This window comes from Podarcis gaigeae (genome assembly GCF_964106915.1).
Source record: "Podarcis gaigeae genome assembly, chromosome: 10".
In the NCBI taxonomy this organism is placed as follows: Eukaryota; Metazoa; Chordata; class Lepidosauria; order Squamata; family Lacertidae; genus Podarcis; species Podarcis gaigeae.
In genome coordinates, this window is record NC_139686.1 from 66525132 (window position 1) to 66538651 (window position 13520).

Genomic DNA, 13520 nt, shown 5'->3' on the forward strand with positions numbered 1-13520 from the left:
TTGCATAGCATTTTGAGGAATGTTCTACATCTCTTTTCCAAATTAAGGTGCTGAGTGGACCATTTTGGCTTCACTGTAGCCCCAAGGTGAAGCATAAGTGAATCCCAGCTAGGGACAGACGGACCTGCCAATTTGGGGTTTCTTATTTTCTCATTTTCCAAATCTTAAATTTAGTTCTCCACATTGCTACAGCAAATTGCAGGGTTTTTTTTAAAAAAAATTAAAATTCCTCATATAAATTCATCTGCATTTTAGTGCAAATTTACCCTAATAAACATGGCTTTGTCTGCCATTTCAACCTATGTCCATATTTTGCAAACAGTTTCCCTAAACAGATGGCATTGATGTATGATGTTGTTACTAACAGATCCATTGGAATGCAAACTTTTCCTATTATGTGTATTTTTGCAAACCTTGTTTGATCAGAGGAACTGCATTTCAAAATGTGGATGAGGGTGAATTCCAAAGGATGGCCGAGTTCAGGGTCTCATCTAGTTTTGGAAACTGTGGATTTGAAAGATTCTTATTGAAATACAAACTGAATCGAATCTCTTCCCCAGTTCCTTAAACTCTCAACATCCTTCTGTGCATTCCAGGAGAAGATCAGCAGCGGTTAACCAACTTTTATAGGGATGGCCCTACCATTAGGCAGACTGTGATTCAGGGTTCCTTTAAAGGACAGTGACTAGTAGAAAATTTAACTTATTGTTGTTTTATTTTTACTGAAGGAAGAGGGGCTGTGGGATCTCCTGCCTCAGTGGCCAGAATTACTTGAATTGCTTTAGATCAGGCATCTCAGGCATCCCCAAACTCGGCCCTCCAGTTTGAAAAATGCATATACTAGGTTAAAGGAATATGCACGTTGGCCTAACTGCATATACAGAAGTGCTCATTAGGAGAAATTTGCACCAAAATGGTAATGAATCTTCATGAGGGTTAAAAAAACAAATCAGAAATTGCTGCAGACTGTAAGCAAGTTGAAGATTGGAAGAATGAGAAACGTAGAGAACTGAAATGGACAAATTCATCCATTTCCTAGCTGCACTACATAAAATAAAACAGAGCTGGCCGTCTCTGATAGGAACAAACAACAGAATTCTCTGCGGAACTGAGGACCTCTAGCAGTGTGATTCTATCTAACCCTAAAGTTCAGGACTTAAATGTAATTGCTAAAACAGCACCACAAGGGGGGTATCATCAGGGTTAAGAAGACCCAAAGGTAGAAGGAAGTACATCTTTTTAAAGAGGAAAAACCCTAAATACCTCAATGCTGTCCATTGCCAATACCTCAATGAAGACCATGTGGGTTTAGCGGCCATGGAATACTGACTGACTGATGAAGGAGAGGGGGACACAGAAAGTTGGGCAGGAGGGACAATGGAATAGAGTGGGTGGAAACCTCAACAGAAACACTTCACGCTGCAACATTTTGTTGTAGGCCCCACTTGTATTTCAGAAAATGCACTTGCCTTCCATACACTTACAGTTTTGAGCACATACATTTCCTGCATGCATTAAACACTTGAACACGTAAGATTTCTCTTGACTCCCACTTGTACGGGGTCAAGGCTGCTTCTCCTCAGTCATTTTTTTCTATTAACCCCCCCCCCCCACCCAGTATATCACAAATGAGGAAAAATTGTGGCAAATTTTTTAAGCCCACTTCAGGCCCTACTGCAGACATGAAACATGCTGGCTCCTAAAACAACCAATGGCTTGCTTTCAGGGTAATTAATTTGAAGCAATTCATTTCGGCACTGACAGACTGAAAATAGCTATTGCACAGTTGTCTCCAAGATTCTGCTTTTTGACCTTAATAATAAAGGCAAAGCTTTCATAACGAGAAGAATACAATATGCCTTTCCTCTCTCTTGCTGAGGTGAACCAGCTACACACACACACACACACACACACACACACACACACACGAGGCAGATGCCACATTTGATTATACATATGGCATGGCAAATTTTTCTGTCTCAGAAGCTGCAGCACTGCTGATAGAACATGAACAGATCTTCCTCCCGGCACCTTTCTGATAAGAGGCATCGCTATGAAATTGCCAACTGTTTTCCATCCATCACAATCAAAAACCTTTTAATTAGAAGGATGCAAGTTCAGCTGCCATCCTGTCTTCTCTCATTTATCTTCCATCGCCATCACCACGCCTTTCAGGATACAAATCCTTCCAAGGTTGGTTACAAGAAATTAATAAAATCACAATCCCCCACCCCCCGCAAAAAAACCCATTACAACTCCTTAGGACTGGACTACTGCCATGCAGTCTATATGGGGCTTCCATTGTACTTGATCCAGAAGCGGACGTTAGGGCAGAATGCGAGACCAGGGAACCCCCCGCCATAGATAAGAAATTAAATCTTTATAAGAAAAGAAAAAATCGCTATGTACAAATTGCATAGAAAATTGATTTGCTCTCCAGTACCATTTGGCATTGCATGTTTATAACATATTCAAAATGTACAGAGCCATGTCACGGATTGGTTACAATACCATCAGTTACATAAAATGTTTAAATTAGATAGGAAAAAGTGGTTTTCTGGACCAAAGCTCACAATTCAAAAGAACTATTACAAAAACAAAGAGAAACTTTTCTCCAAAATGTAAAGTCTGTTATTAGATTGGGAAACAAAAGATGAGTTTGTTAAAGCCTCAATGACACACTGGGCAATAGATATAGGTCACAATATCGATTTTTAACCTCTGGGAAAAGATCCGGAAAAGTGATTTGAAGTTAATAGTATGCTATTCTTTGAAGGAGAACTACATGAAAATAATGTACAGCAAGTAGGCTTGCTAAGATGTATAAGTATGAATTAGATAAGTGCTGGAGATGCAAAAAGGTTGAGGGAACATTCTTTCATATGTGGTTGACTTGTAAAGGTGTAAGAGAATATTGAGAAATGATACATAATGAATTGAAAAAAAATGTTCAAAAGTACTTTCCCCAAAAAATAAAGAGTCCTTTCTGTTGGGGAGAATTCAGACTGAAATTCCCAGGTGTCAAAAGAGGTTATTTATGTATGCCACTATTGTGGCCCATGCTTTGTTAGCCCCAAAATGGAAAACGAGCGAGGTCCCAACCAAAGAAGAATGGAAACTTAAGTTAACAGAATATGCGCAGCTTGCAGACTTAACATACAAGAAGAACATACGTTTAGAGATTGGAAAACGTTTATTGAATATATGGGAAATAACTGTGCACAACTGAAAACGCTGGCAGGATTAAGATAAATTCAACAGTGTAAATATGTTTTGATGGATGCAATAAAAAAATACTGAATGGTTTCGTTTATGTAAAATATGCAAGGATTTATGTCATGTAAAATGAACCATGGAAAGAAAAGAAGGGAAGTCATTGCTATTTTAAGGATGTTTAAATGAATATTCTAAATTGCAAAACAGAAAATTTACTGAAAATTATATATGTTCATTGCAGGATTGGTGGTTTGCTGTTTGTTTGTTGTTGTTGTTGTTTGTAGTACAAATGTGTTTGTAGTGTGCACAGGGTAGATAAATGCCAGGAATGAGGTGTGCACCTTCAACTAGGTACCACATTAAAGACATGCTTTTGAAGGGTGAATGAACTAGGTCTCCAAGGACTGAAGCAGGCATATAGAAAAGTGATGGTGCATAAATATAACAGGACCCAGTACAGTGGAACTGGGGGCCACACCAAAGGCCATCTAGCCCAACCCCCTGCAATGCAGGAATCACAGCTGAAGAGTCCCTGACAGATGCCCAATCCAATTGCTCTGCTTCAGGACCCTTTGCCTATTGCTTCATTACAGAGGTCAGAATCCTCTCATATTCAATATTTTTGTACTTGCATTGTTGTATATAAATCGGGGACTTTTCCATATTGTCTTTTAAATGGAGAAATTGATTGTTGGTCTTGTGGAGAAGTTAGCATGCTTGTCTTCAGGGTAAATGACTTAAGAGGAATATTCATAGGAAACTGCCTTGGACAGTGTCGGGCATTGACCCATCTACCTCAGCATCGTCTACACTGACCGGCAGCTTCTCTCCCGGGTTTCAGACAGGGAACCTTCTCTGCCCCACCTGGAGATGTCATCCAGGATTATGTGTGAGGATGGGGATAATGCAAAACAGATTGTCTAATCCTGTGCTATGGACACCCCTAGACTTGGGAGTCTTCTACTGCATTTCAAGGGACATTGGGATTGTCTCCCTTTGGAAATGGGGCTGAATGAAGAATGATCTGATATAAAAACATGAACTCCAAAAGAGAAGATTCACCTGCAGACGGAACAGCAGGTGCTTTCAAGTTCTGAAGAAACATTGGGGGGGGGGGCAAGTTTGGCCCAGGGTCCAGGTGGGTGGGTTGCCATGGGAACAATGACCTGCCCTCCTTTGTGACATGTCTTGCTTCCCCTTTAAAAGCCACCAACTACAGGTGTCCATTGTGGGATAGTGAGGAGCAGTAGAGAGAGAGGTGGGAGAGCAGGAGATTTAGAGGCATTGGGAGGCAGAGACATCTGTAGCAATGCGATCAATAACCAAAATGCAGAAGGAAGGCAGGCTTAGTGGACTGGTCCTTCGCGGGACAGAATGGTAAGCTTGTGGGGCCCCATCCTATTCTTTGCCCCATGTCCTTCTCCCCAGAACAATTCCCGTAGGGCCATTATCATGTGGTGCTGATAATGCCAAGGTTGCAGGCTTGGTCCCTGAATGGGACAGCTGCAGTGCCCGCAGAATACTTGAATCTATCTTCCCTAAATGGGGGGGGGGGGGCTGAAGTGGTAACACCCCCCATGGTGGCGATTCCAGGGTCCCCTCTTAAAGGGGTTTGTATATGGGAGTTGGGACGTGGGTGGCGCTGTGGGTAAAAGCCTCAGCGCCTAGGGCTTGCCGATCGAAAGGTCAGCGGTTCGAATCCCTGCGGCAGGGTGCGCTCCCGCTGCTCGGTCCCAGCGCCTGCCAACCTAGCAGTTCGAAAGCACCTCCGGGTGCAAGTAGATAAATAGGGACTGCTTACTAGCGGGAAGGTAAACGGCGTTTCCGTGTGCAGCTCTGGCTCGCCAGAGCAGCGATGTCACGCTGGCCACATGACCCGGAAGTGTCTCCGGACAGCGCTGGCCCCTGGCCTCTTAAGTGAGATGGGCGCACAACCCCAGAGTCTGTCAAGACTGGCCCGTATGGGCAGGGGTACCTTTACCTTTACCTTTATATGGGAGTTACTGGCCATACACTGAAAGGTTGTCGGTGAAGCGGTTTACAAGAAGGTAAAACAATGTAGGTGTTGTATGTTGACAAGGCCTTGTTCCTGTAAGCACTCACGCTGCAGCATCTTGCACTAATTGCAGCTTCGTCAAGCATAATAATAATAATAATAATAATAATGATTTCTTTATACCCCGCCCATCTGGCTGGGCTTCCCCACGTACAGTGCATGGCAGTAATCCAGTCTTGAAGCAATCAGGGCATGAACTATGGTAGCCAGGCTCTCTTGGTCCTGGAATGGCAGGAGCTGGTACCTCCTTTCTCTCCAAGCCCTGAAGGCTCTTGGCTGCCTCTCTGCAGCTGTTATGAAGTCCTACAGTTCATTCAACTGCAGAAAGAGGGAAGGAATTGGGAGGGATGTGCTGGCAATTCTCTATTAGGCTAAAGGTATTTCTGTTCTGCATCACCTCTTCTAGGCTCAGGAGACTGAGAACCTTCATGAGCATAAAAAAGAACAATAAAGTGGCCGCGCTGGACCACAAGGAGGAATCTTCTGAGACTCCAGGTGAGGAAGTAAAAACCCCCGCGCCATTTTCGGAAGGGCAGGGCAGGAATAGGCTAGGGGGGCAGCTCACGGTATAGGATTTGTGGGGGAGGGAAAGCTAGTAAGAAAAAAAAGTCGAAAGAGCCAGACTGCTGGATCTGGCAGGAGGCCAAGGCAGCTGATAGGACAGGGCTAGGGGACAGTGGTCAGCTAGAGGGCCACATTCTCTTTTGAGCCGCATTTGGGGGGGGCTGCAGGCCAAGATTGGCCCCCAAGGCCTGGGGTTTGGTACCCCTGTAGGAGGAGTGTAGAAGCAGGGAAATCAAGGAGAAGATTATTGCAACAATCTTGGAAGCTGCAAAGGGACGAACAAATGTCCTTCTCTTGTTGCAGTTGTAAGAAAGCTATCCCAGATCTTCCCAGAACTTGAGGTTAGTACTGGGGGAAACAAAAGAGGAGGGAGTGGATCCCCAGACCCTCTGCCCGCTGACTGTGCTCTCTGCCCCCAGTTCTGCAGTGGCATGGGTTCCTGGGGTGTCAGGATGATGCCAGAGGCATGTCCTGCCCTCTTCCCTGGTGCTGCCCTTCCACCTCTGCCCAGGAGGCTGCAGGGCCCATGGAGGTCCTCTGGGGCAAGGGATTGGGCCCAAGCCTGAGGGAGGCCACTCTTTCCTGGCTTGGGCCTGCTTGTGGGCTCCCTTGCACCTGTCAATGGTGGGTTTTGTAGTGTCACAAAAGGCGTCTCATCCAGCTTTCTCTTTCCTCTGCAGAAGGCAATGGCCCGACACCGGTCCCGTGTTCATCCAGCACCCAAAGAAGGTAAACCAATCTCCACACCCTGGGGACTTTTCACTTAGTAGCCTTATGGTTCATTCCTGAGAAAGACCTCCCAGGCCTTCTTGCTGTGCCCTGCAGGCCTTTTTCACTTCACCTCAGTAGGCAGAGCCCTGACTCCAGCTACAAAAGCTGAGGTGCTTGGACCCTTGGGTTTGGGTATTGTTTGGCAGGCGTTGTTGAGAGAGGCTGTTAATTCAGTCTCTCTTTTTCATTCTCTTCCAGAAGACATCATTGTCGAAGATCTTGAATAAACCCGGAGATGGGATCGAACGGCGGGCACGAAGGGGAGCAGCTCTAACCCCGCGCTGCACAGTCTCAGGCTTCTAATGAAAGCAGCGAGCTTTCAAAAATTAAAAACAAATTGGAATTGGAATTGGCGGAGTCTATTGGACCATTGCATCAAAAGTGAACTTATTAAAATTCGGAGAACTGCAGGGCACAGAAAGGGAGTCCGTCCCGGCAGCTGGGAGAAGATGGCATATGGCGGAAGGTTGCAGGAGGAGCAAGGAATTACTTTGTGAGGAGGAAGACACCGGAAAGCCCGTTCCTTATTGCTTTTGGAGTACGTGGCGTTTTCTTGAGGCTTTCAGTGGACTAAGCCGATCAGCGGACTTTGTTGGGGGATTTTAAGACAGTGTTGGAGAAGGAGATTTTGGCGCTGGGACTTATAAAATTCACCCCCTTACCAGCATCCTTTCGTGAGGAGGAAGACATTGGAAACCCTGTTCGCTATTGTTGCTGGAGTTTGTGGCGCTTTTCAGAGTCACCAGTGGATTAAGCCGGCGGAAAAAGAATAATGCAAATTGGATTACAAATATCTTCCTTTTAATGTTTTAATGTATTTATATCTTGTTTTTTTCAGTTGTATTCATTCAACTTGCTTTTATTATTGGCTGTTAGCTGCCCCGGTCCTTCCTTGGCTGGGGAGGGCGGGGTATAAATAAAATTTATTTTTATTTATTTTTATTGTTATTATTATTATTCCTCATATACAGCAGTTTGGTTTTTCTGCTCTTTGTTTCCTGTGGGCTTTCTTTGGACGCGACGGTGTAATAGACAAGGAAAACGAAAGTAACTTTCTTTGTTTGCTGCCATTGTGTGGGACGGGAGGGAATTTGACCTAAAAATAGAAAGATTGGACTTACGACCCCTGGAGGTTGTCAAAAAATTACACAAAACAATTTAAGACCCAAACAGTATTTTGGGGCAAAATAAACATCATGTCTGGGAAAAATGAGGAAAAGGGAATAGGCACCCCAGGGGAAAGACACCCCTCTAGGCAGGAGAAAGGGAAGGAGGGGAAGGAGATCAGAGACTAGGAAAGTTTAATGGTGGAAATAAGGAAAGAATTTAAGCGGAATGAACAATATATGGAGAAAATATTATTGAAGGTACAGGAAACATTAGATAAAAAACTAGAAGCAGTCGTGGGGGAATTGTCAGGCAAAGTAAAAGAACTTGCAGTGAGATCCAAGGCTGTGGAAGACTCAATGAAACGCACACAGAAAGAATTGAAGGAGACAAAGAGGGAGACAGAACGGGTTGGAGGAGAGGTCATAGAAATTAATAAAACGCAAGAAGAGATGTTGGACAATATAGCCCTTTTGGAGATGAGGCAAAAACAATTGAATCTGAAATTATCTCAATAAAAAGAAAAACATGAAAAAAATTGGAGTTACGTATAAACAACTTTTAAAAGAAGAACAAGGACAATTAAAATTGAAACCGTATGAAGAACTCCAACAGGTTTATACTACTTGGTTACAATATCATCAACTATATGATAAATTTAATCCCGATAATAAAATTGGCTTTCATAAAGAATCAAAACTCAAGCTAGAACTTCTAAATAATTCCAAATTAATTTGTCAAAAATGTATAATTTATTACTTGAATGGGAACTTAAAGAAGAACAGATTAAAGAAGTGATGATAAGGTGGGGACAAGATTTTGGGTACGCGATTTCACTTGATCAATGGGAAAATCCACCTCTCCCTGCCTTCCTAGTTTGGTGCCATCCAGCTGCTTGGAAATCCACTCCCATCATGACCATAGTGACTGGGGTTGCTGGAAGTTGGAATCAAAAACATCTGGTTGGCAGCAGAACAGAAAAGGCTGCGACAAACCACCCAAACACCATGCGCATACACACACACACATGCATAGTTGACTGCTCCTTATTTCTTAGTCCTTATTCTCAAATTTATACCTCATTTTGCCTTTTGTACCATAAGGCTAGTTGCTGTGAGCAAAGCAAAGCACGGTGTAACAACCAGGAACTGTTGTGTTCCTGAAAATTATTTTACTTTCCATTGTTTTATTTTAATTTCCATTGTTTCGAATGTTTTCCCTGTAACTTAAACCTAAACCAAGTGAGGAGTAAACACGAGGAAAGAAAACCCATTAAAATTTGAGTCACCTGGCAATCCTATATAATTACTAGCCAGGAAAACAGAGCAGACCTTATATATAAAAAAACCTGAAATGTACAATGGGGATGTGAGTGTGTGCATGGGGGAAAAGAATGCTGATCTCACAGCATTTTAACCATAATGGCACTTTTCATTTTTCTGAAAATATCAGAGCAGCTGTGGCTCAAACAACAGCCTTCACCACCCTCTTTTGACTGAGTGGGGAAAGGGGTTTTGAAAAGCTCAAGTTATTACAGAGCACTGTGCTCCAAATGTAGCCTTAAAGATTGGATCGTTTCAGCCCCCCCTCGCCCCCGTTTCTAAAAGACTACACAATGCAGGCATCTGAATGTTAATGACACATTAGGCAGTGGCTTGGAATTTGATACACTACAGATGTCATTTCTGTGACAATGCACCTTCTGTTACATAAAGAGGCCAGTGGCATTTTTTGGTTCTTGACGATTTTTTGATCCCTACACCAAAAAGGCAAATTTCTTCAGGGTATATATAGATATTTCTATATATGCACCTCAGGGTATACTATATGCTTGTGAAACATGGACCACTTATAAACGCCTTCTCCAACTCCTTGAAAGATTCCATCAATAGTGTCTCCGAAAACCTTTACACATCACTTGGGAAGACAGGCGAACTAATATCAGTGTATTGGAAGAAGCAAAGATCACCAGTGTTGAAGCAATGATGCTTCAACATCAACTTTGTTGGACTGGTGATGTTGTGCGAATGCCTGATTGTCGTATTCCAAAGCAACTACTCTATTCCAAACTTAAAAATGGAAAGTGTAATGCTGGTGGTCAACAAAAGAGATTTAAAGACTCTCTCAAGGCAAATCTTAAAAAAATGTAGAAACCACAGGGAAACACTGGCCTGCGAGCGCTCGAGTTGGAGAACAGCCTTTACCAAAGGTGTCACGGGCTTTGAAAACACTCGAATTCAGGACGCAAGGGAGAAACGTGCTGAGAGGAAGGCACGCTTGGCAAATCCACACCGTGATCAACTTCTGCCTGGAAACCCCACTGTGGAAGGACATGTGGATCCAGAATTGGCCTCCACCGTCACTTACGGACTCATTGTTAAAACCATGTTTATGGAAGACAATCTTACTCGGCTACGAGTAATCGCCAAAGAAGATGATACAGTGGTACCTCGGGTTAAGTACTTCATTCGTTCCGGAGGTCCGTACTTAACCTGAAACTGTTCTTAACCTGAAACACCACTTTAGCTAATGGGGCCTCCCGCTGCTGCCGCGCCGCCGGAGCACAATTTCTGTTCTCATCCTGAAGCAAAGTTCTTAACCTGAAGCATTATTTCTGTGTTAGCGGAGTCTGTAACCTGAAGCGTATGTAACCCGAGGTACCACTGTATATATTTCTATATGCAAAAACTATGTTGTAAGGCAAAGGAAGCACTAGCAAAATCTGATTTGAGTAAGGGGGGGGGGGGAGTAAAGGACACCTGGACGGTTAAGTCCAGTCAAAGGCAACTATGGGGTTGCAGCATTCATCTCACTTTCAGGCCGAGGGAGCCGGTGTTTGTCCACAGACAGCTTTCTGGGTCATGTGGCCAGCATGACTAAACCATTTCTGGAGCAACGGGACACCGTGACAGAAGCCAGATGGAGTGAAAACGCTGTTTACCTTCCTGTCGCAGCGGTGCCTATTTATCTACTTGCACTGGTGTGGTTTTGAACTGCTAGGTTGGCAGGAGCTGGGACAGAGCAACAGGAACTCACTCCTTTGGGGGATTCAAACTGCTGACCTTCTGATCAGCAAGTCCAAGAGGCTCAGTGGTTTAGACCACAGCGCCACCCATGTCCTTTACCTTCTTTTGTTTGAGTACTCCCAAAGAAACCCATACCCTCCAACACTCCTCCAATGAAAATAGGGATGTCCTATTTAATTAATTAATAATAATAATAATAATAATAATAATTTTACTGTTTATACCCCACTCATTTGACTGGGTTGCCTCAGCCACTCTGGGCAGCTTCCAGCATACATAAAAGCATAATAAAACATTGACCATTAACAAATTTCCGTATAGACGGCTGCCATTAGATGGCTCAGGGGTCGGATAACTCCATACTCTCCAACATTTCTCAGATGAAAATAGGGACATCCTGTGGAAAAGTCTAGGATCAAGTAAGAAACCAGGGCGGCTTCTTTAAATCCAGGACTGTCCCCGGAAAGGAAATCTGTTGTACAAAACCATTGCCTTAGCCAAGTTGAAGCTCTTACAGTCCCCCATGGAAATTGGTGAGATTTAAAAGTGCTTCATGTGAACCAGATCATGCTCTATGCATTTCCCCATGCGCAGATCCTGCAAGAGGTGGCCGCTGGTTTTCAATGATTTCCTTAACTTAGACCAAAAGCAATCCCTGCTTTTCAGATTCACAAATCGTTTCTGAATAGCCCGTTTCTGAATAGCCAGTCCCTTTGACAAACAACTCTAATTCGTATTTGTGCAACTGCAAATTGCATGAAATTCATCCACTCGGCTGCAGATGCTTATTTCAACAGTTTGTTAAATGACCTTTGGGGAAATAGCTTCTGATACTACAGCATAATTCATTCTGGAGAACCATGTGGAGCTCTGTATTATTTATTAGTGAAATGGATTATATGCAATAGTTCCCACATACAATTTGATAGCTCCCAAGCCAGCCAGAGATAGGCTTTCCCTAAGCTTTAGAAAGGAAATTGTCTTCAGAGAGGGGCAACCATAAGGGCCCAGAAAGGCTAAATCCTGGTCTTTTGTGCCAACCCAAGATCTGCCCCCTTTCACCCTTTCATCCCTTTTAATTATTTTAAAAATCTTTTCTCTCCCCCCCCCCAAAGCAGCTGGGGGTACTGCAAAGAACCCAGTTGCTCACAATCTTAATCTTCCCAGAAGCATGTAGATATTGTGGGATATTTACAATGCAGACAAACCAACGATTCGTGTTTTGCTCGATAGGCACATGATAGGAATTTTCTTGTAAATTTGCTAGAGAGAACTCTGTGACAGATATATTCTCTTTACCTGCCTGGGCACATCCCAGCCCATTTCTTCTCTTCCTCTTCTTCATCGGATCACCAAACCAGAAATGTGAAGAAGAATCTGCATGCCAGTCCTCAGACCCCATTTTATACTGTATTAAGGTGGAAAATCTAATAATAATAATAATAAATAAAAAACCAGTATTAAGGTAGGTCTTGGTAACTGAATTACCATTTTAAGCCTGCTGCACTCGCACCAGTATTCTGAGTGAGCAAATCTTGTTTTTTTAACCGTTTGCAAGATGGTGTGATTGTTGTTTCATGGGAAAGAAAAGGGAAATATCCGGAGAATCCAGTCTGCCTTCAGGGGCGAACGAAGGGGGGGCAGTCTGCCCCGGGTGCCATTGCGGAGGGGGGTGGGCGACAAAATTATCAAGAACAATTACTGCCCTACCCTCTGAGAGGTGGTTTGGGACCCAGCGCTGGGCTTCCTGGGTCCCAGAAGTTGGCCTGTGTCAGCAGCAAGAATACTCATCGCAAAGTATTGGAAGACACAAGATCTACCCACTTTGGAAGAATGGCAGATGAAGGTGATAGGCTATATGGGACTGGCAGAAATGACTGGCAGAATCCGAGACCAGGGAAGAGAGACTGCGGAAGAAGATTGGAAGAAGTTTAAGGATTATCTTGGGAAATATTGCAAAATTAATGAATGTTAGAATGATGTTGGTTTAGAAATTAAGTGGTTCTCAGCTGTAATGATTAAGTAAATTGGAGGGGGGAAAAAAGAAAAGAAAGGTTGAAAATTAAATGAAAATCAATGGTGAGGATTTGCTGAATTAATAATTAGAACTGGAATACAAAAAGGGGAGGTATGAGGAGGTCTGGGAAGTAAGTTATAAGAAAATAAGGGAATGAAATTTTACTTGTTTTTTAAATTGTTTTTAGTTTTGTACTTTTCTATATCTGTTATTTTTTTCTGTTTGTGTTTTGTTTTTATTATTGTTTTTTGTAAAACCTTTGAAATTTTAATAAATATCTTTTTTAAAAAAACAACAGAAGTTGGCCTGTGTGAGGAAAATGAGACTAGGCCAAGTAGACTAGGCCTTGCCTTGCCTTCGCCTCACCTGCTGGATGCAGCCGATTGGCCAGTTGGGTTGGGGGCGGGGCCAAGGCAAGGCCTAGTCTCAATTTCTTCACATAGGCCGAGTTTCTGGGCCATTGGGGAGGCCTGCCAAGGCCGCTGCCTGTCCCGTGCACCCCCTTCGGGCCCCAATCCCCCTCCAAAAAGCCTCTGCTGCCCCCAAAAGTGGAGCATGCAGGACAATGGCAGCGCAGCCGCCCTGTTTTGCCTGCATGTGGCGCCAGGAGGAGCAGCTCTATGCCACCCTGGGCACTTGGCAGGCCCCCCCCCCCCCTTTTATCTGTATGTTTTATATCCACATGCTGGTCTGTGACCAAAATAAAGTTTGATACCGATACTCTTTGTGGAGAAGTAATGTTCTTTAAAAGGTGTGCACAGCC

The 13520-nt window shown here is 43.6% G+C and overlaps 1 protein-coding gene across 2 annotated transcripts in view; it reads right to left on the reverse strand.

The window, feature by feature from the left end:
• Positions 1–13155, reverse strand: part of LOC310826576 (uncharacterized protein) — a 56800-nt gene extending 43645 nt beyond the window's left edge. For both annotated transcript variants that reach the window (XM_083701694.1, XM_083701695.1), the window contains exons 1-3: positions 13064–13155; positions 12451–12506; positions 12040–12167 (exon numbers count right to left, since the gene is read on the reverse strand). In XM_083701694.1, the coding sequence (XP_083557820.1) occupies positions 12040–12063 (24 nt within the window). In that variant the 5' untranslated portion in view covers positions 12064–12167; positions 12451–12506; positions 13064–13155. The remainder of the gene's footprint in view (positions 1–12039; positions 12168–12450; positions 12507–13063) is intronic.
• Positions 13156–13520: the final 365 nt, after the last annotated feature.